This window comes from Cyprinodon tularosa, unplaced genomic scaffold, assembly GCF_016077235.1.
Source record: "Cyprinodon tularosa strain WSP-4 unplaced genomic scaffold, ASM1607723v1 ctg200, whole genome shotgun sequence".
NCBI lineage: Eukaryota > Metazoa > Chordata > Actinopteri > Cyprinodontiformes > Cyprinodontidae > Cyprinodon > Cyprinodon tularosa.
This window is the reverse complement of record NW_024038735.1, coordinates 851,200-875,175: the sequence shown is the minus strand read 5'-3', so window position 1 is coordinate 875,175 and position 23,976 is coordinate 851,200. Positions and strand designations below refer to the sequence as shown.

Here is a 23,976-nt window from a genome sequence, read left to right as displayed (position 1 = left end):
TGAAGTGCAACGGAAATATTAATCCAGAAAAACAGACATATTCAAGCTAAAACAAATAGGCTGTTTAAAAGACAATCTAAAACTAAAAGCCCAACAAAAACTGATTTAATTATTTTGATTATGCAAATAAGCTCATATTTTGATCATTAAAATTAAACAAACTTACTGTGATCTAATTTGTTTTCTTCCGCACGTTTTTATTGTCATTAAACTGTCACAAGTGTAGCCCAATAAATTCACTCTCTGCATTTAACCCATCCCCTTGGGGAGCAGTGGGCTGCCATTGTGCGGCGCTCAGGGAGCTTTGTGGGGTTAAGGGTCCCCTTTGTTCAGGGACCCAGAGTGGAGGCTGTGGGAGAGTGTTTCAGACTCACAACCTCAGGATTCCAAGCTCTACGCTCTAATCACTAGACCTGAAAATCAAAACCTGACTGATTGAATAACAAGTCATTAAACTCAGCAATATCATGTTTGAAACACTGCAGTTGCACTAACAGCTTATTTCACAAAGTAAACATCCTTAAGACATAAAAAGGTAAATACATGTACGCCTGGAAAGATGTTTAATACCTTTATAGTTTATGTAATGTTTACAAAGAAACCACCGGACATTATTGCTCTAATATTCTATGATCATGTTCTTCTTCTTTAGACCACTGTACCTCTGAACACCAGCACTGCCTCAGCTCTGCAGTTTGCACTAGGTGAGTATCCAATGTCCACTGTCATGTTCTTTTTAAGGGATCTGACCCACATGCAGGAAACCACTCAGAGCACCAGAGTAAAAGTTTAACAGGTTTGTTGAAAACACACGATGCGTTGGATCCAGGGTAACTCAGAGAGCTGGTGAACCGGAACTGGAAGTTAGAAGGGAAGTTCAGAGTTACGTTCAGGTTCCGTGGGAAACTTGGATGACGACTTGCAAAAACATAGATTGAAACAGGACTCGCGTTTCCCAAAAGGTGTTCTTACCAGAATCCAGTCGGTTCCAGAATTTGGATGACTCGTTGGAGGGCGGAAAGGTTTTACTTTGGTTAGGTTGGTTCCTTGAGGAGCAATGGAGCGGACTGCCACTTAGATTTCCAGGAGAACTTGAACAGTACGTTTGGAGATTTATCCCCTGCTCAATTTGAAGCTCAAACAATCCTTCCAGGGGGGAAGGCCAAATATCCAGTTTGCAGGACGACTTCCTGCAGAAAAGGCTAAGACAAAAACCAAGTTTAGATCTCAGAGAGACAAAGATTCAGTTAAACGCAGCTAAACTCAGCTTGGCTAGAGAACCCAAAACTGGTAAACACTCTGGCGTCAAGGTAGTGACAGTCCACCGCTTAAGAGTCCTCAGATAATGAGCCAACCAGCCACAGGTGTGTGGAAGGGCCAACGAGAAGAGGGTGCCACCTAGTGGTGGAGGGGGAAAACACAAACAAAAACACAACCCACATAGAACTGGATTCCTAACATCAGACAGTAAATAAACATTTCTATTCCATGAAGTGCAGCAATGATCAAATGTAAACAGTGTGGAAGAAAAAACCTGTTGCACCTTGTATTTGTGTATTTACAGACTTTTTGAAAAAAGTTTTTTTTGCCAGATTGTAAGGTGATTTCTTGTGCCTTGCTTGACTTTACAAAGACAGTCCAGAAATTGTACCATTTTTTCTTAGGATTTCACTAATTTGAACATGGACTCACTATGAGGTTAAAAAATACAGTCCTGTTCACCCTAATCTTATTTGGCTTACACCTGACAGTGTTGGGAAAAAGTTATAACTTTATTTTAAACCGATGGGGATAAGATGTATAAAAACTTAAAAATGATAAAAACCAAATAAACAGTCAAAGGAACAAAACAGTTAAGACCACTTTCAGTTGGGAGATGCTAAGGGTTTTCTTTTTTTATAATAATCGGCCTGTAACCTCCAACACTTCCCATACAGAAACACTAAAGAAAACAGATTTTTGGTGTTATTTTTGAAGAAAAGTTTAGATAAGGGCACCAGCTGTTCGATCTGTGAACGGCTTTCCATGCTTGCAACATTACTAGCAGCAGTAGTGGAATTTGGAGATGCAATCTACTTCTTCAATCTATCTTTGCTCTGCTCTAATTTATCTAGAAGTTCTGCAAACTCACTTTTTCTCTCACTCCCAACTTGGTGTTTGGCTGCATATTTAGCATGCCTTCCCTGGAAATGCCTTTCCAAATGACTCTTTATTAATTGACAACTTCTCAATACAAAGCAAATATGAAGGCAATCCTAAATGATTTGGTCCATCCTTCTTTGAATCCTCTGTTCTCATCAGTCATCTTCACACACAGCGCTTTTTATTACAACAGCCACCTGCCTGGCACCGTGCCGCACTGAAACCTGTCCTGCTGGCTATGATGCAAATCTTTAATGACAGAGATATTTACATTTATTGTTTAAATGTATTTATTTTAAAAAAAATTTACTATATTTGAAACTTAATGAATGTTTGTTTGACCTCCTACACACCATATTAAAACAAAAAAATGTCAGGATTTGGTGTTGGATTGAGGACCCAAAAGCAGAGGCAAGTAGGCAGAGGTGAATTTAGGTGGGTTTAATGAGGTCCACAGGTACAGAGGCAGGAATCAAAAAATCCAACAAAAATAACATACAAACCAGAACCAAGGAGACATCAGGGGAAACCAAACTCTAGGAGCCAGGGAGAGACGAGGTAAGCAGACAGAGGTTAGACGAGGATCCAGCAAACAGGAACTGAAGAGGGCGGGGCTTTTAAAGGTGACAGAGACAAAGAGAGGGCTAACGAGAGGATTGAAAACAGGTGAGGACAGAGCAGAAAACAGAGCTAGGGATAGAGGACACAAGAGGGCAGCAGAGGACAACAAATGGAAAACCTGGAAGACAGGAACTAACAAGAAAACCACAAAATAATAATTAAACACTAAAACAAGGAGCAAAGTATAACTGAATACTCTAAAAAAACATAACAAAATCTAGACTGTGACAAAAAAAATCCATATTTTTTTTATTTTCATACACTTTTAAAGCTTAAGGAATCTGCAATGGGGGCATTAAAGAGCAGCGGGTTGCTGACCCCTGACCCCTGACCTAGAACTTCACATTGGTGATTTCTTAGCTGCTCTCACTTAAGTCAATGTTATGCTACAGGATCTAGTTCTCTTTTTTTGTAAGCTGGTCTTATATTATATTTGAGCCTCCTCTTATAAAAAATATTCTCAGTTCTGCTGTCTGAATAAATCCATTTAGGATTTTTTTTTCTGACCAAGGAAAGTTGTTCAGGGCTTTGCCTGCATTCGCTCCATCATGGGTTTTTTGGGGGGGAGAATAATGGCTCCCTTTTCTGTACACCTCTCATAAAAGTTAAAGTTTTGCAGTCTTTCTCTCTTTATTTGCACTTTCATATCAACATCAGCAAAACTCCATAGAGGCTTTTGGAGATTATTTCTCAGCATTTTGTTGTGGATCTCAAGTTAAATTTATTTAGATTCATCGACATGTTTGCAAATATTTTTAATGCCCTTTACTCAAAAACTGTTTGTGCTGAGTGGAAAGGATTAACCATTTTTTTTACTTCTTTTACTCTTTAAATAAAGAGCTCTTTTTATGCTTATATTCTATCAGAAATAGCCAGAGAGTGCTTTCTTTAATTTATGTTGCTTAATTATAAAATTACATTTCTCTGCATTGTTAAAGAGATATTTAACATGAAATATCTTTTTCTAACTTAACTAATTTTGTTCATTTTCACCTTCTAACTGATGTCTTTGTAAAATTTGAAATCAAGAAACAAAGCAGAGCATTGAAATTAAAGCCCTTTAATTTTTTTTCCCCCTCACAAAGGTGTTTGGGTTTTTGTATGTAAATTTGACAGATTCTGTGAATTTAAAGGTACAGTTAAATTCTTCAAATATATATATTTTTTCCTCATTTCATATCTCAAAAGTTTTAAAAGGTGCGTAGAGATTTTATCACTCTGTGAGACCTCTGTAATTTTTTTGGTTTAAATCCATCCAGCGGGACAAAATAGCTCTTTGTCTATTTCAGGGAGACAGTGTTCATTTACGCCGTTTCATGTCAGTAAATCTGCTGCTAGAAAACATATTTCAGGGTTTCTTTCTCCGTCCTCCTGTCCTCGCTCCTGCGTCCCCCCACCTCTTCCCGCATAACAGAAATGAATGATTTACAATTTCTGGGGAGACACTGAGAAGGCCATGGAAGAGTTTTTAAAGGTGTTGTATTTTTCATGTCCATTACATCCATTCTGTTCTCAAGGGAGTGAGACTAGGAGAAAATACAAGTACATAAAGGTAAAGCCTCGACTTCAACCCCTTGTATGTCGAACTGCTATGTAGTTTGAAGGTTAGCAATGCTGCTGCTGTTTTGCTCTGGCTCTTTAAAGTAAAAACGTAGGAGAGTTCAGCCAGAAATTGGAGCTGGGTTAATGCTTGTTGCATCCAAGTGGCATTAATTTTAAACTTGGCAGGTGAGAAGGTTGGAGGTCACTGTTTTAGTCCATTAGCACCCTTTGGTCCCCTTTACTCCTATGGCATCCAAACAAAATCCTCATCTTGCTATGTTGTGAGGACCCTTTATTAACGCAAGAAAAATGAAAAATAAGAAAAATTAATGTGAGGACCAGAGAGATGTCCCAACTTTCCTATAAATCAGGCATCTCAAACACCAGACTCAATTAATTTCATCAAGTAATCATGTTAGGATTGGACTCACTTAATGAGATGAATGGAGTCGGGTGTGCTATTGCTTGGTGGAAAGAAAACCTGCAGCCTGGTGAAGATTCTCAGTCATCCAGGTCATAGTTATTCCAGAAAAGTAAAAAAAAAAAAAACAATCTACTGGACTTTGTTTGCAAGTTTGAAGATGTTTCGCTTCCCATCCAGGAAGGTTTTTCAATTCAAAATGTCAGAAATAGGGTTGAGTTCAAAGCTTCAATCAGTAGCCCAACAAAGCCTTGTTTTGGCTTAGAGAAAATGCAAAATGAAACTGACGAACGGGTCCCTCCCTTTGGTGTCACGATTTGGTGGTGTTGGTTAGAGGACCCAAATGCAGAGACAAGTTGGTTGAGATGAATTTAAGTGATTTAATGGGTTTTCAGGTTCTGAGGCTGGAGGTAAACAGGCTCTAAGGCAGGAGTCAAAAATCCAACAAGAATACCTCACGAGGCAGGAGTCAAAAAATCCAACAAAAATATCTTAAGAACCAGAATCTAGGAGACATCAGGGAAAAAACAAAAACTAAGAACCAGGAAGAGACAAGGAAGGACGACAGAGAACTGACCAGAAGTTTGATGAGATGTAAGACGAGGATCCAGCAAACAGGAACTGAAGAGGGAGGGCTTTTAAAGGGGACAGAGACAGGAGGTTTTTGCTTAAGGTGAACTTAAATGCTAACCTGACAACAGCCAGATGCATGTCTCGCTCCGCCTAGCTCCACTCACATACATCTGGAAACCCGTCATAGGAACTGCCTTTACTGAAGGCTGGGCCTTATCAAAACTCCTTACATATGATTGGATAAGCCACTTGTCTGTCATCTTTATTGACGTGCTATTTCAACCACTCACACCGAAGCTAACCCGTGATGCTGTGAGAGGAGGAGCCATTTGGTAGATCAAGCTCTTGCCAAATCCGGTCGGGAGAATGGCGAAAACATCGTTTCCACCAACAAAAGCTTTCAAAGCCGTTCTCTGATGTTCTTTTAATGAAACAATATCAGATAGATTGGACAACACAGAAGAAATAGCAGCATCAATGCTAACGCTTGCTTCCTCAATGCGAGCCGCCATTGTTGTTGGAATCTCATGGTCGCTTCTCCACTCCAGGACACACCCGCCCTGCGTCCTGATTGGACAGACCATAAATTCGGTTGGGGAAATCACTTTCAATGAGCGGGTTCCCAGATGTATGTGAGTGGAGCTAGGTGGAGCGAGACATGCATCTGGCTGTTGTCAGGTTACTGAAATGCATACTTATGGATACAATTCCTGCAGGAAGGAGAGACAGTTGAAACCCAGACTCAAACGCACTGTCTCCCACTGGACCTCCTCTGCAGAGCGTTTATTAACAGAACATGATGCATGGTTACAAACAGAGTATTGTTCTGACAGAACAATTGATCAGTTCATGAAGACAGAATGCTCCATCAGAATGACAAGGAAGGATGGTCTCCTCACTGGATCATGAGACAGGAGTGGAGCATCCCCTTGCAAAAATGTTTCATAAGCACACATTAATTTTATAATCATCATTGAATAAACCTGACAATATTGTATAAAACCTCGTACACAACCCTATTCCTGTCATTTTGATTTGGGCTTCCTTGATGGGAAGAGAAACGTCTTCAAACTTGGAAAAAAAAGTCCAGTGGATTGTTTTGTACCTTTTTTGGAATCGCACACAGATTATATGACTTTAAAACTGGGTTTAGTCGGTCACTCCTGCCTCAACATCGCCATCATTATAATATCTTTTTAATATCATAAAGTGCTGACTGAGTCCTTTGTTGTGACCAGTGTTGTATAAAGTACCGAAATGTCGAAGTCAAGTAAAAGTATAAGTACCTCTCCAAAATATGACTTTGGTAAAGGTCCAAGTCACTGACTGAAATGTTACTTGAGTAAAAGTCTTAAAGTATCTGAAACAGCTTGTACTTAAGTATAGGAATTACTGTAAAAATAGATGTACTCAAGTAATGTAGTGAAAAGTATAAGTAAAAAGTAGTGCAGTTTGAATGACATTTTTTTACATTTTGGTAAACTTTGAAGGTTAAATTCACTTAAAATAATATAAACAGGCGTATCCTATTGGTGTTGATGAACAAGCCCAGGCAAGACCCAACGTTTTTTCGGTAGGTAGGGTCAAAAAAATTTTTTTCTTTTTTTTTTTCTTTTTTTTTTATTTATTGACTGTGCAATATCCTGTGCAATATGCTGAATGTGCAATATATGTGAATAGAATAGTCATACCACTACCTCACCGTTGCTCCTTACCTACTACACTTTAACGTAAAAGTAAATCCACCTGTATATAAGCCATCCGGATTGTACATATTTTTATTTCTTGTTTCTTTATTTCTTATTTTTATTTTGTTTTTCATTGTGTGCAATACAGGTACACTTGCACCTTAATTCTTATTTACCTTGATATACTGTATATACCTGGATATACTGTATATATATATTGTTTATTGTTTATTCTTGATGCACCTTTTCCTCATTGTTTGCACCTCCTTTGACTTCTATGCCAATATGTGACAAGTGAATTTCTCCGCTGTGAGATCAATAAAGCTCACCTAATCTAATCTAATCTAATCTAAAACACTTGTGTTTCTCTCGCTCGTTTTTTGTTTTGTTTTTACTTAGTAACTAAACCAAAAATTGAAAATGTATCGGAATAAAAGTATGCAATTAAGTAAAATAAAAAGTGAAAGTTCCCCAAAAAATGTATAGTCTTGGAAAGTATAAAGTACTCCAAAATATACTTAAGTACAGTAGTGAAGTATTTTTACTTTGTTACTATATAACACTTTCAGGTTCTTCTTCAATATCAGTTTATTTTTCTTGCTGTTGTGTTTTTTTTTTTTTTTTTTTTTGTTGCTTTATTCAACCTAAGGGCCGTTTTATCCGTGTGTATCTTCCCCAGGCTCGGGTTCCTGCCGGTTCAGTTACTCTGATCCCAGCATCACGGTGTCATACAGCCTGAGTGGCAATGCAAACACCTCTGATGACTGGATCACGCTGGAAAAGATCAGGTCAGTTTCTTTCTGCTCTCTCCTTCTTCCTGCCTCATCCATCACACACAGTCCATCCCTCTGTGTCTTTTCACAACTCCCCCCTTTTAATTCGTCATTTCTCTCCTGTTTAAACAGGTGTTGTAAAATAATCATGTTTAGTCACTACAATGTGATGTTAGGTTTCAATTGATCTGCTTTCCTTTAAAAAATATCAACTACCAGATGCATGATTAGTTTTTTTATTTACCATTTTATACCATAAAATATATGCATGTTAATATTTTTTTTCCTCTATTTTAGAGCTCCTACCAATAGCAGCACCGTCATCCATCTGGTTCCGCTCCCGCATTCCTCCAGAGGCGAAGGCATCCGTCTCCGCTGGTCTCAGGAGACCCCCCATGGGCCTGAAGGATATGAGTCCTGTTGGGGGCTAGACAATGTGCTGCTGGTAAATTCTGCCCACAGAGTGCCCCTGATTGAGGACAACCTGGATCCCCTGGACACAGCAAACTGGCTCTTCTTCCCTGGAGCCACCATCAAGGTATTCTGATATACTAGTATTTATAGTGCCATAAAAATGTGTTCTAGTGGGATTTTATTTAATGGGCTAACACAAAGTACAGAGAGTTGGTATGTGGAAAAAAAAGGTTAAATATAAACAAAGCATCCCTACAGCATGAAGCTGCACCACCGTTGTTCTATCAGGTGAGCATACCTCGTCAGACCAGCATACCCATAGTCAATACGCATGTACAAGACGTCAGATTTGCGTTTATCTCTTTAGTTTTGTATGAAAAATAGACTTTAAACTACCTCAATGGGCGTGTATCGTGTGTTGGGCACGTTACTTAAAAAAAGTAATTAGTTATAGTTACTAGTTACTTCTCCCAAAAAGTAACTGAGATACTCCACAATAAAAGTAACTAGTTACTAGTAAAAGTAACAATTGCGTTACTCTTGCGAGTGTATGAAATTAATACCTGGGGATGTCTAATTCTGAAATCCTGTGTTTGGGTTGTTATAGATACTGCAACATGTAGCTATATCCGTCCGTCCGTCCGTCCATCCATCCGTCCATCCATCCATCCATCCATCCATCCATCCATCCATCCATCCATCCATCCATCCATCCATCCTTCCTTCCTTCTCCATTTAGGCTAATGATCGTTCACGCTCTCCGTAGTTCCCCTGTGGCGTGTTAAGCGGCTTTAGCAAGCATGCGCGTTTCCTGTCGCGTGCGCGTTGAATCGTGCCGCTGCGCTGTGCGGAGATGCAGGGGGAACCGTATCTGATGGGGAAACGCAGCTCGACGTAACACCAGTATTTCCATCTGGAAAGCACTGTTTTGCCGCTGGAGTCCTCCTCGCTCTCCACCCTCCCCTCTCTCATGACGCGCGCACAAGTCCTATCATGAAAAAAGGTTAATTGTGCGACCTGAGTAACGTGCAGTAACGAGGTGTCGGCAATTGTAACTACGTTATAGTTACAGTAAGAGTAATAATTTTGATTACTCGTTACTAAAAAAAGGTAGCGGCGTTAGTAACGCTTCAAAAAACACCAAAAAGTGAGTAATTAAATAGTTTTTTGTACATCACTAAAGGGATACATCCCCGATAAGGCAGTTTAATGTCTATTTTTCATGCAAAACTAAAGGGATAAACAGGTATTCACTAAGGGTATGCTGGTCTGACCAGGTATGCTCATCTGACAGAACCCGTGTTCGAAGGTGGAGATTTTTCATTTATGCAAATGTGCCGTTTGATGTTTTTTGCAACTTTCACCCCTTCACTTTTCCATAAAAGTCAGATTTCTGTAGTTTGCCTTGAACAGTTCTCAGATAATAGACTCTCTAACCTGTTTTTTGGATTTTTATGATTCACTGCTAGACTTTTGAATGGTTCCCAGACTAATCCTGTCCTTGGTTGGCTGCTCTGTTTAGGAGGGGGTGTCCTGTCTTGGTAGATTTGCAGTTGTTTCAAACTTTTTTGGATGTAGAAACAAACAGCACTCTCTGGCAAGATGTTCAAACTAATAGGATACTGTTTTAAACTAAACACTGTTTTAAATTTGCTAACAACTTCATTTCTGCCTTATCTGATTTATTCCTTGGTCTTCATGATGCCATAATGCTCTCTAACAAACCTCTCTGGCCTTCACAATAAAGCTGTAACTTGATTTAATTAGACACAATTGGACTCTATTATTAATTAACTATTAGCTATGTTCATCTTTACTAATTAATTCTGATATCAGAAGGCTATTGCACTGCAAAAACAATCTAGAAATGAGCAAAATTGTCTTAAATTAAGTGTATTTACCATTCATTTGAGTAGGTTAATGAGATGATCTGCCAATGGAACGAGCATTTTTATTCTTAAAACAATATATTTCGATAAAATGCACTTGAAATAAGACAATGCAATTGTGTTTTCTTATTTTAAATGTAAATCGTCTTGTTCTATTGGCAAAGCGTCTCTTTTACCTCATCAATTTATGAACAAATGCATTTATTTTAAGAAAAAATGACTTATCTAGATATTCTAGATGTTATGGGTGAAAAACTGAAAGGAAATTAATTACTATTATACTGTTCTCTATTTTTCTACTGAAATACAATATAATAAAAAATTATTTTACAAGGCTGTGTAAATGAATTAAGTGGTGCTATTTTTAATAAACTGAGGAACATAAACTATAATGATCTAAATATTGATGTGTGTCATTTTTTGATTATTGCTGTTGAGCAGCACGCCTGTCAGTCAGATGGCAATGCGTTGTATTTCCATGGCGGTGAAGGAGTCGTCCATAGTTTTGCTTCGACCAGAGACATCGATTTGCACCGAGAAGAGGGGAGAAGCTACTGGGAGGAAGACTTTGAGTCCCCACCTTTAAAGTAAGTGAAAAAACGCAAAAGGAAATTAGAGTAAGAAAATGATCAAGGTAAGATCCAAAGATAATTGTTTAATTAAAAGAATTATGAATTAATGGTCTACCGATAAGGTTTTACGTCAGGTTTATATTTAACTGCAGGCAAGTAGGAAAGGACTATGTTTGGCAGGACTACTGAGACATGCAAACATTAAACACTTTGACACCTGTCACTCGTCATATGTCCTGTGATGAAACGTGCCGTGCTGCATAAGTCAAGCATGCGAACTCACACAGGTGATCGGCATACCTCTGACTGCTTCAGAGATGGCACTCCATCTGTTCCGACTACACAAGCATACAGGCAAACACACACTGGACAGCAGAGAGCAAGGAAGCACAGTTTCTGATGCACTGCGTGAAGCACGGAGATAAAACGAAGGGGCTGATGGATAGTGTTACTGCCAGGGAGTAATTAACAGGCTTCATGCATCAGCTCTGTCAGTATGTGTTTCCTTTAATGAGGAGGACCACGCCCTCACACCTACTTTCCAACATGCTGCCCTGCGTGGAGCTCTCACCTGTCACGAACCGTGAACTGAACACATGCATGAGGAGACAAGGAGGACTTAATGGTAGACTTCCACACTTAAAGTGTTATTTATCCAAACAGTGAGGCAGAGATAGGAACAGCAGGAACTGAAATTGAAGAAAAACAGAAACTGTGTAGAGTCAGATGAGCTCAGGAGAGCTGGACTGGAAGACGGAGCAAACTTCTCAGCACGTGTGTACATCCTGTGCATCTCCCCCTCTAGGTGATTCATGCCAAAAGCATTCGTCTCTGTTTACGTAGTAACTGATGATTTATGTCGGTGCTTTACTGAAAGTCTAAAGTAGGATACTTTACAGGATTTTCTGTTCTTGATACTAGGCCCATTTTCCACTGCAGGAAGTTTCAGCAATCACCCAGTATGTTGAGACGGAGCAGAAGAAATACTTTTTAGGTGTTTTTTTTTTCAAAATAAAAGTTTTGAAACCATTGTTTATTGTACATAATGTGTACATGTCAGAACAGGGTTAGGTACTTCCAGTGAATGTGTATGCCATTAACCGTTTATTCAAATGACCTCCATATGTCACAAAAGGCTCAGCAGAGGTTTGTGTAGAACATGTTTTTCATTTAATATAAAAAGATAGTTATCCTTAAGGATCTTAAGGATAACTAAGAGCTCTTCATGGACAGGCACCAGACTACATTAAGAACCTCATCCAGCCTTATGTTTACATTAGGAACCTTCGGTCGTCCAATTTGAACTTGCTGACGGTTCCTCTGACCCATTTTAAGGCCCGAGGAGACAGATCTTTTAAAGCTGTGGCGCCTCGTCTCTGGAATGAGCTACCTTGTACCATTCGTTCTCTTGTTTGTATAGACACTTTTAAGAAACAACTAAAGACCCACTTTTTTAAACTTGTTTTTTAGTTTAATGCTGTGTTTACTGTTTCTGTATGTTGTTTTAATTTATATTAACTTTTTATAAATTTGTGCAGCACTTTGTGACCCTGGTCTGTGAAAAGTGCGATAGAAATAAAGTTTACTTACTTACTTACTATCTCATTTACCTACTCAAATGAAGGGTAGTGATGGGCTATCTGAAGCCAGGCTTCGAGGCTTGTACCGAGTAATAAGGGGGCGTGTCAATAAAGCCCCGTTTCGAGGCCTGTGTTGTCTTGATGAAAACCACGTGACTGGCAACAAACGAGGCCTCGCATTGCATTGGTCACGTGACTGCTTCATTTTGCGTGTCGGTTTTCAAAATAAAAGCGCGATGAATCCTGTTTCTTCGTGGGTTGTAGTAGGTGGTTTGGTATCAGCAGAACAGTTTTCATCAGCAGTGGTTGAAATGGAGCCGTCAAAAAAAGAGAAAAACCTCTCATATGTGGGAGTATTATGAGATGACATATCACAATCACAACCTGAAACAGTGAAAAAAGTCCTATTCCTAAATAAAAACAATTAAACCTAAAATCCAGAATTTTCTATATTTTCTTTTGATTAATCAGGAGATGCATCAGAATCACACATCAAAACCAGACTTAAAGCTATTAGAAGAGACAAACTCTATGTGTAACTTAATATTAAGAATCAGAACTAGAACTCCTAGGAAGAGATGATTTTAAACAAATTCTGTCTTTAAGGAAGCAAGTTTCAAGCTCAAAGTACACAGAGTCTGCAGCAACAGTCACTCAGTTCTCAATACATTAAAGTAACCCATATCGTCATTGTCTAATAAGTCCATGTCATAAAAGAAAACCTAACACCACCATTGATGGTCAAGGATTAGATTGGCTACAAATCATTTTAATCATTAAAATATGACAATTAAATAGGATTCTCCTCTTACTAAACATGAGTTTGATGAAAACTTTGTGACAATATTGCATTTCCTAATATTTGGAAGTATGATCCAACTGAGTAACAAGGCTGTTACAGTTTCACCAGCAGATGTCACTAGTGAGTGATGAATGAAGCATGGAGTAATGAACTTTTTTCAACACTTTGCGTTGGAAAGCTTCATTGCTTCATGAGGCTTCACTTGCCCATCACTAATGAAGGGTAAAGACACTTAATTTAAGGAATTATTTTACTTAATTCTAGATCGCTTTTCCAGTATAGAACCCTTGCTGGAAGAAACAAAGATAACCTGGCATGGGAGGAAGGAAACAGATTGCTTAAATAGACAGAAGGAGATGATTGAGGACAGGTGTGTTCAAGCAGGCTGGCTTGGGTAGTGCAGGTAGCAGAGGAGGGGCAAAACAAAGTTGCCATGTCACACTTCTTGTGCTGGTTTTCTAAAACCTTCCCATATATAAACTGCACTCACAGGCCAAACACCTTTTTTAACTTCTACATTAAGCCATCAAGAGAAAAGTGAACTGCCTACGGTGGTGTTTTCTAAGCTCTGCATACCGAATGTTTAAAAATATTGTAACAAAATGCTGCGTGTTTTAGCAGGGGGTGTGGCTATATTGATCACAGACGGTATACTTCATCATGTTCCTACGTTTGAATTAAATAAACTGTTTAGATGCTGATTTCATTGGGATCCCAAGGCAAAAGCTTGAATAGAACTACGATATATCTATTTAAAAGCTGCAGTTTGTCTGCTTTTCAATGGATTTTTGCAGCCATAATCTCATTGGGTTATAAAAAAGTACAATGAAAGTGTCTTAAAAAAGGGTTTACAACTATTATTTTCATTTATTTAGGTATTTATTTGCTTATTTTCAGGTTTATTATGACAATGTTGCCTTTAAAAATATTTAATAAAATATTTTAACATGAAAATATAGTTTTTTGATGATCTACTACAGGTTATTGAATATAAAAAACCTACATATAGAGCATTAAAGGTGTAAAGGCATCTCTGCGGAGTGCTGTTCCAAGGCAGCAGTCAGTTCTCCATGCAAATACTCTTAAAAGTAGTGCAGTCCTCTTCACTTTTACCTGCTTATCAATGGGGAAAGCAACCTTTGTATGTAACCCAAACATTTCAAGTAATTGCAAAACCATTTTTTTGTTTGCACAAGTAATTTACCTTTCCTTATTTGGGACTTTAGTGGATGAGGGCCATAAAGCAACAGCTGTTTCTTATTATCGATTCCAGTGTTACTTCAGCTCTTCTTCGTTTCCTCACATTTTTTTTCTCAGCTGGGATATAGAAGGAGCAACATACGGGACAAAGTGTGGAGAGATTGAGTCAGGTGAGGCGCTGGTGTTTGAGAAGGAGGGTCGAAGAAGAGTGTGTACCCCCTACCTGGACACCACATCTTATGGGAACCTCCGCTTCCACTTTACCATGGGTATATATATATTTTTTCCAAGTTTTTTTTTATTATTAGGACATTTTTTTATATCAACCAGAGGTTATTTTACGTAAAATCAAATGTTTTTGTGTGACAGTCTTGTTTTTTTGCTTTTTTTAAGACTTTGCTTGTGTATTTTGCAGGTGGTGGTGACTGTGATCCAGGGGAGTCACATGACAATGACGTGATTTTGTTTGGAAGGTCTGAGGGCAGGAGGGAACGTTTGATTCTCGATACGCTTCCGTATTCATCTTACAGGGTGAGACACAGTTCTGCAACACAGGAAAAACTAAAACAGAAACTACTTTGCTTTCCTTCTTTCTATTTTTACTAATTACGTTCTAGTGACCCCCTTTTACCTCTTGAAAATCACCTTTGCATTTTATTTAACAAAAGGCATTGATTCAGTTATTTTTAGACCATCACTTGTATTCAAGTAAATACAATTCAATTACTGATTCCTTCTCTCTTTAAAGCCATATAAAGCACGCTATTGAGAGTACATTAGATTTTACATAATACCTGATGTGTTATACTGCAGTGATTCTGAATTCTTGACCTCAGAGCTCACAGTCCTGCATGTTTTAGGTGTTTTCCTGCTTAGCATTACCTGATTTAAAAGATTTTCAGCCTTCTTCGCCATTTTATGGCATGCTGAAAAGTTTATCTCATTTAATCATTACTATAACATCATCTCCTCTGCATCTCCCCGTTTTTGGGAGGATTCTACAATAGATAACCTGAAGTCAATAGCCCCATTTACACTACCTTTTTTAAAACAGTGCTGCACTCCAACTTCCTTAGAGCTGGAGAAGAACATGCCAGATATTATCATTAAATTCGTAGGAGCAAAACATACAGAAAGTAACGCTTAATTTAATATGACATATTTAAAAAATCCCCATCAGCATCCAGCATATGTGCAGTTTCCGATGGAGATGAGAAATCTGCTTCCTGGTCTGTTGAAGAACCAATAGTTTGCATCCAATCTTTTAAATAAACGGTGTTAGTTTTTTTAAATATATAAGAATTATGCTCTAATTTGTAATTACCGATCTGTTTTTACTATATTTTAATTTGACAAACCGGATCTTCTGGCCGTTTTTTTTTTCCTGTTTGGTGCGATTGCAACAGTGGCTCAACCTGCTGCTGTGAAGCAGGATTCTCCACCATGAACAGAATCAACAATAAATATGGATCCAGGCTCAAAATGAGCTCCTTGATATGTGCTTGAGAATGGCTTAGTCTCCATTCAAACCCAGTTTTAAAGCCTTGCAGGGCAGCCTAAAGCCCACTGCGAACATTAAGACAGAAAAAGGGAAGAAAAAACAAGCAAACATTCAGTTCAGGTGTTTTATAAAACACCTGAACATGCAAATCAGGAAATTGTCTGAAAAATTGTTGTTCTCTACTTCAAAAACACTTTAGATATTAAAATGGAAAATTCTGAATGCATAAGCACCTCATTTTATTTCAGTTTTAAATTCTGTTTAAAGTAACAGATCATTAAAAATGTCTCCGTACCTTTGCTGGTTGATGATTTTCTTTATTCGGACCCCGCTGATTTTTAAATGTTTACCCCTGTACTAGTTCATCAGTAAGGCTCGGCGTGATTTAGTTCTGGCTCGGTTCTCAGAAAACAAAGAGCACACGAGCAGACCGCATCATCTCCTTACCGTCCGCCTCTGTAATCATGACATTTCAGACATTCATAATAATCCTAGCTTCCCCATTGTGCCGCACGATTTCCAGTGGTGATTCTGCTTAGCAGTGTGATAAACCTCAACGTCTTTCATTAGAATGAACTTTTTCTGGTCCTAATTCTTATGGAATAAATAATTAGTTCATCTTTAAATCCAACAAAACAGAAAAAGCAGACTTCTACACTGGAAAAACAATCTAGAAATAAGTCAAAATTTTTCAAATTATGTGCATTTACCCTTAATTTGAGTAGGTAGTTTGCCAATGGAATGAATGCTTTTACTCTTAAAATAAGATATTTAGATAAAATGCACTTGAAATAAGACAATGCGATTGTGTTTTTCATATTTTAAATGTAATTTGTCTTGTTCCATTGGCAAAGTGGATCTTTTTCCTCCTCAATCCAAGAAAAATTGCACTTATTTGATGAAAAAATTACTTATCTAGATTTAGATATTCCTCTTTGTTTAACAGCAATTTATTCCTGTTAACATCAGGGCGTCTCTGTTCAAGTAAGACAGAAGCAAATAAAGTTTCGTCTGATATTTCCATAAAGTGAGGAACCTATCAAGTTCTCAATCCAGCGCTGGTTTTATATGTTTTATCTTTGTTTTTTCTTTTTTTCAGAATGCCTTTTTTTTTTCTTTTTTTTTTACAAATGGTGCCACTGTAATGCTCTCTATTGTAATTGTAGGTAAAAAGTTGCCTTATCACCTTTTCCTTATAGCCTACCTTTAAGTCATTTTGCTCAACCATTAAACTTAAGGTACACAATATTTAAAATAGGATTATCCTAACTCCTCAGTTCTCAAGTATCATGGTGTGTATATAATTTTTTCACACCAAGATTTTTTTTACTTTAGTGCTATCAATATCAATAGATTAGTAGAAAATGTATATATGTTACCAAAGTACTTTTTTATGGTTTCGTGGTAAATGTTAGAGTTATTGAATGATAATTATAAAATTATTGTGTGGGCATATGAAACATTTAAGAAAAATTATGCTACATTTCTGTCCTGTGATTCAATCAGGAGGGTCATAAACTTTTATGACCTGCATCCAGTAGGTCATGAGGCAGAATCACACGGTTGTGTGACTTCCATCCAGCCAGATGGTCATTACTGGGTTTTCTGTTTAAGGCCCGCCCTATTATGTTGTAAACTGTTAATAAAAGGCTTTGCTGAGAAGGGATCTGTGAGAAAATGTGCTGGTTCTGAGCCAGCAGTTCTTCTCCCCTACTGCAGAGGCTGACGTTACAAATCCCTGTCTGTGTTTGATCATTTCGTCCACTTAAAACTCTTAAACTCACATTTCTCTGGATTTAAACCCAACAGTAAAGTTGGTAATAATTCATAATCTGCAAACATTCTATACACTGTATACCTCATCAAGCTCTTCACATCCTCAAACCGAATGTGATATCTTGATGCATTTTCTGTCACATCTTGGTTGAGGTTTGGAGGACCCAAATGCAGAGGCAGAGAGGCTGAGGTGAATACGTGTAGTTTTAATGATGAAAATGGTTAACAAAGGTAGTCCAAAAATCCAACTAAACATGTGTAACAGCCCAGAACCATGGAGACATCAAGGGAAAACACGTACAAGGAGCCAGGGAGAGACGAGGGGAGACGGCAACAGCGATGACAGGACCAGCGACAACAAGGAACCAACAAAGAGTGAGAGCAGAGGGAGAGCATATATAGCTGACAGAGACAAAGGGAGGGCTAACGAGCTGACAAGGAGCAGGTGTGAGAGGAGACAACGAGGGAGCCAAGGGGAAAGCAGCACACACACACACAAGAGGGCTACAGAGGACAACAGAAAAACATGAGAACTAACAAATCTAGAAATTACAACAAAAAAGGAATTAAACCAATAAAACTAGGAAACATAGAGCAAAGTAATGCACAATATAACCAAAACTATGACATTTTCATAAAATCATCTGTCACCTTCGGCTGCCAAACTCTCACCTTTTCCCTGCTCCTCCTCAGACTCCTTCGGTAGTATCGGTCGCGCTGCCATCTGAGCTTCAAACACCGGTCACACAGTTCTGCTTGGAGCAGCGTTCCCATGGAGGCGCTAACCGTCATGTGTGGGCCGTGGATTTTATGCAGCTGCTTCCTGTGTTGCCTGGCACACACACGCATGTTGCCCAGTTCTCCATAAACCTTGGCTGCGGCTCCTACCAGCCTGCAAACAGGTATGATACACCTTCATCACATCAGTCTGTAGTAATGCAGGAGCCGGAAAGGAACTAGATTTTTTTTTTTATGCTGGTTTTCATCCTATCAGTGTGAGTCTGGAGTTTTCTACCAATCTTGGTCGTTTCTGGTCTCTGCTCCACACTGAGTGCCTGCCTGAGCTCTGTGCTGGGCCACATCTACCTCACAGCACCATCTACTCCTCAGACAACTACAGCGGGTATACATTCATTAACATGTTCTGATTTATTATCATGTGCGTGAATTTGATGACTCTTAACAGCAAAGTTTGTTCTGTTTGTTTAGATGGACCAGAATCTCCATCCCTCTGCCCAATGCTGCCTTAACAGAGACGACACGCTTTCGCTGGAAGCAGTCCGGCGCTGGAACAGGCAACATGTGGGCCATAGACAACGGTTAGAACTCCACAAATTCTTCAGAAATATTCTGGATTTCATTTGTTGTAATCAAATCAAAGATCAAAGAATGACAGACATTTTAACAGGCTCCAACTTGAAGCACTGCACAAAATAAGCTGTGATTATACCAACAGTTCATTTGAAATTCGGATTTTGAAGATGGAGAGAAAGAAACATGCATTCAGATTTATTTATCAAAGTTTTTGCTTAGATAATTAAAGATATACACATTTGGCCTCACCATATTTGGCTCCTATGTCAGTATGACTGAACTTTTCATGATTTTTGAGCCATCCTTTTTATTTATTTATTTAACCTTTATTTAACCAGGAAGTCCCTTGAGATTGAAATCTCTTTTTCGAGGGAGACCTGGCCAAGACGGCATACCAATTAAAATACAAACAGAAATACAGCATAGATAAAATCTTACATAGAGGAAAAGACAGGTCACATAGGGCAGTTACATTTTTGAATTACATGACATTTTAACATGGCCTTAAATTTATTCAATGGGACTAGATCATTTAAATGGAGCAAGTTTTGCAAATTATTCCAAGACCATGGAGCTCAGTAAAAACCATTGGAACCTGGTAAGAGTGCCACCTGGTGGAATGGAGATGAAAATGGCTAGAATTTAGCTTGAGGGGATTATATAAATATGCCGGCAGTTTACCCAACATGGCCTTGTATAGAAAAATATACAAATGAAGTTGTCTACGTAGACTTAGTGACGGCCAGCCTACCAGTTCATACAGCGTACAATGATGAGTACGGTAATAAGAGTTAGTTAAGAAGCGCAGAGCACTATGGTACACAGAATCTAACAGGTGGAGAGTACTAGAGGCAGCATGCATGTAGACAACGTCAGCTTTGATTCTTTTTGCTGAGTGACTGTGAGTTTGAGTGACCAAAGTTTGATTGTCTAGTAGTTGATTTAAGAACTATGTTACTACCATTGTCATGATGGGTAAACGGAGGCAAGCCCAAGATGCAGAACACACACGGAGGAGGCAGGGAAAAAGTTCAAAATGTTTAATAAAGTTCTGAAACACACGGTTAAGCACTGGGACTGGAATGGGTCAGGGGCTGGTTCACTGGAGTCTTGACTGGGACTGGAGACTGTGGGTTAGCAGAGTTCATGAGAGGCTAAGCATCTAGCTTCAGGCTTAGCAGGGCAGTACTAGATTTGAGCTTCTAGCTCACAGCAGAGATCAACAGGGGATTAGCACAAAGGGATCTTCTGGCTGAGCTTCCAGCTCTTAGCAGGGAACAACGGGGAAAATCCACATATGATTCTTCAAGCTGATTCAGCGTAGGAACCTCCAGAGAAACTCCACATAGGAGTCTTAGGTTAAATCCACGTAGGAATCTTCGGGTTGGCTCACCAGGGCAGATAGCAGGTTAAGCTCACCTAGAGCTTCTGGCTAGAGACAGGTTTCCTGTGATGCAGCTCTCCCAGAGCTGCAGGCCAGAGACAGGTTACTAGTGAGGCAGCTCTTCCAGGGCTTCACGAGGAGACAGGAGGTTAAGCTCATCCAGAGCTTCACGAGGAGACAGGATTCCTGTGAGGCAGAAACAGGGAAGAGTTAGAATCTGATCTCACACTAGAGATAACCAAGATTCTTCCAGTAACAGAGGCTCAGGTTGCTAACCAACTAAGATCAACACTGCGGCGTTGAGGCAAGATCTGAAGTCAGCTTATATAGGAGAGGTCTTCTGATGAGAGGATTAGCAACAGGTGTGCAGGAAGGTTCCAGCTCCAGAAGACCCACGGCGCACTCTGCTGGAGACAGAGGGTAGTCTCCAGATCCCCACAGTAACTCAACCCTAAGGGAAAAACACAGAGCAGAAGAGGATCCTCTGCGCCCTCTGGAGGGCAAGCCTGAGGATCCTAACAACCATCGTGCTGAACAGTTGGTATTGTGTGCTTTGTATGTTTGAAATCCTCAAACATACTTTGTTTTGTCGGCTCAAATTTTAAGTGTTTTTCTCCATTGACAGCAAGGTATCTTTCTTAATGTTTGTTTAAACAAATAAACCCATCCTGGTTTTGCAAGGACTTCAAAATTGATGTAAATGAATTAACTATGTTTACCTTTCTTGATAACAAGAGTGAGAAAAAAAAATCCGACAATAATCAGTAGATGGCCGCACTGAGCCTGGTTCTGCTGGGGGTTTCTTCCTGTTAAAAGGGAGTTTTTCCTCTCCACTGTCGCTACAAGCATGCTTAATGTGAGGGATTGCTGAAGAGTCAATGAGTTAATGCAATCGACTGGTTTTCCTTAGATAGAAAACTTTGAATCAATTTGACTGGATGATCTGGTTGAACTGTAAAGTGCCTTTAAATGACACATGTTGTGAATTGTCGCTATAGAAATAAACTGAATTAAAGTAATAATGTGAGGACCTTGCTGGTGGTTATGATAGCATGTGCGTACTTTTCTTGGCCACTTACTGAGAGACATTGAACAAATATTAGATGGATTGAATGCACTATACAACTGTGATATCAAACTTTGGTATTTTGCTTTTCAAATTAATTCAAGTTGTATGTTAAATTATCAGTCCACTTTATAAAAGGAACAGTTCCATTAAATCCTTAGCGCTGAATATTAAAGGTATTGTGGAGGATTTTTGCAAATTCTCCACTTAAAAAAAAAATACACTTGCAAGAGCGTGCACGAGACATATCTTCTCATGCACGCTGTGTTTAAAAGGTGCTGTTCTCATAGCTCATACTGGCTAACTGTGACTGAACGTCCACCTTAACCCCTAAATCCCTCAATCACTATGTAGAGCGGGGACTATATAGTGAACTTTATAGCAAACTCAGTTAACTGATTGTTTGGACAGATGATCACTACTTTTTGCTCCGTTGGTCACGTAATTCCTCCTCCACTGCACGGTGCCTGCGCCATCTTTGTTATTAGTCGCCGCTGTCGGGTAGCAACAGCCTATGGCGACAGTTGGCCGCTGTCACAGCGCATCCCATAATGCTTTGCAAGGAGAGCTCTCTGCGCAAATCATTCTGGGATATATCTGCCTCTTCTGATGCCTTTGTTTTCTTCTCATACACTTTATAGACACTTTTTCTCTTACGACCCTCGGCCATTTTCAAAGAATCGTGGTGAGAAAGGTGAAATTCAATGGCTGCCTGAAACCGTAGCTAACCACAGATATACGCCTGAAAGTGAGCATGCACAGAAAAATATATCTAACAGGACGAGCACGTAAGACGGCCTTACGTAAACATATCACCAGAATGATTGACAATTAGGAGGACCACTTATTTAGATGATCCACCCGGAAATAAAAGATTGTCCTCTATACCTTTGAAGTGAAAATATTAATTCCATATTTGAGTTGTATCAGCTTTAATGAAGTGGAATGGCTACATTACCCCTCTTTCATTTCTTCTCTCTATTTAAGCAGAGATGGGAAGTAACGAAGTACAAATACTTCGTTACTGTACTCAAGTAGATTTTTTTGACATTTTTACTTTACTACTTATTTTTATGGCGACTTTTTACTTCTACTCCTTACATTTTTACACAAATATCTGTACTTTCTACTCCTTACATTTTTTAAAATTTGCTCGTTACTTTAGTTTTGAATCATTTCAATGGAGTTGATGTTATTATTTTTCACGTGATCAATCCAAATTCAGTCTAATTGGATGGGAATCTACGTTGCATTTGACGCACCACTACAAGATGAATCGACAGATTCGGCGGTATTCATTGGCGGCAAATCATTGCAGCTTGGTGGCGGTGGCGTTAGCATAGTAGCATGGACGACGAGATGATTGAAAATGATCACAACGGAGATCTAGTCCTATTGGCAGACATCCATTTAAAATGTAGGCGACGGCATGAAAAAAGTGGTTTCTACTTTTACTTTTATACTTTAAGTAAATATATAAGCCTGTACTTTGTTACTTTTACTTAAGTAAAGGAGTTTAATCAGTACTTTCCACTTTTACCAGAGTATTTTTTAACACAAGTATCTGTACTTTTACTCAAGTACGGAAAGTGAGTACTTTTGCCATCTCTGTATTTAAGTACATGAATCTGAAGGTCTGTTGTTTCTTTTTAGTTTATATTGGGCCAGCTTGTCTTCGTTTCTGCTCTGGAAGAGGACATTGCTCCCGCACAGGCTGCAAGTAAGAATAATTCTTTTGGTTATTATCCTAAATAAATCCAAAATAACTGTGGTCTAAGGTCTAAAGCCCTTAGCTACGTTAAAATTAAATCCAATTGTAATATCTTGTTAATTAATTTTTATGCTCTGTTCCTTCTTTTTCTCATTCTGTCTTTAATTGTCTTTTGTTTGTATCTTTGCCTCCGGTCAGATGTGACCCGGGCTTCAGCGGTCCAGCTTGTGAGCTTGCATCCCAGACCTTCCCTGCTTTCCTTTCCGAAGGTTTCTCCAGCCCCCGTCTCTCCTCCTACCACAGCTTCTCCTCCCTGCGCGGGGCTGAAGTCAGCTTTGGCTGCGGAGTGCTCGCCAGCGGAAAGGCTCTGGTCTTTAACAGGGATGGCAGGAGACACTTGGTCACTGCACCGCTTGACAGTTCCCAAGCCAGGTAACGTTAGAGGGATGTAAAATGTGCAGAAACTATGTGAAATGTTTATCATGCAGAGAAGTAGATCTGGAGTCTTCAGATAAACTACTCCCAAAAACTGGCTTGTTCCAGTCATCCATCACTTCTCTCTCATGCTTTAATGTCATACTTATAGATGTATTGTGTTTGGGGAAAAGCTTTAGCTGGGAGAAGATATTAAAGTGCTTACTAAGATTCGTCTGAGAGAGAGAGGCAAAGATGAGGTTAAATATGGCTTTACGTTGGATTGATTGCGTCTGTTGCAGATGTAGCTGTGCTCACAGGGAGACATATTTAATGCTAGTTTTCCTGGCTGATAAAGTAAACAGCTGCATGGAAGAGGAAACTGTGCCGCTAATGAAAGCACCGCTAAACCATAGACGGAGAGCTATAGATGGCGTTAGAACTATGAGCCAAGAGGAGATGAGATGATTAAAATCTGAATAAATGATAGAGCACACTTGATTAGAAATCAACTTGTCTGCAGACATAGTGATATTGATTAGACCGTGTTGCTCTGATTGTTTCATAACTCAACACTTTCAAGAATACTTTTG

At 39.0% G+C, this 23,976-nt stretch overlaps 1 protein-coding gene across 1 annotated transcript in view; it reads left to right on the top strand.

Annotated features, from left to right (window-relative positions):
• reln (reelin) overlaps positions 1-23,976 on the top strand; it is a 177,776-nt gene that overhangs the window by 88,400 nt on the left and 65,400 nt on the right. The window contains exons 8-18 of the mRNA XM_038284654.1: positions 653-704; positions 7,667-7,775; positions 8,058-8,298; positions 10,505-10,650; positions 14,335-14,486; positions 14,633-14,748; positions 18,188-18,396; positions 18,489-18,617; positions 18,704-18,813; positions 22,912-22,978; positions 23,168-23,401. Coding sequence (XP_038140582.1) covers positions 653-704; positions 7,667-7,775; positions 8,058-8,298; positions 10,505-10,650; positions 14,335-14,486; positions 14,633-14,748; positions 18,188-18,396; positions 18,489-18,617; positions 18,704-18,813; positions 22,912-22,978; positions 23,168-23,401 — 1,565 coding nt within the window. The remainder of the gene's footprint in view (positions 1-652; positions 705-7,666; positions 7,776-8,057; positions 8,299-10,504; positions 10,651-14,334; positions 14,487-14,632; positions 14,749-18,187; positions 18,397-18,488; positions 18,618-18,703; positions 18,814-22,911; positions 22,979-23,167; positions 23,402-23,976) is intronic.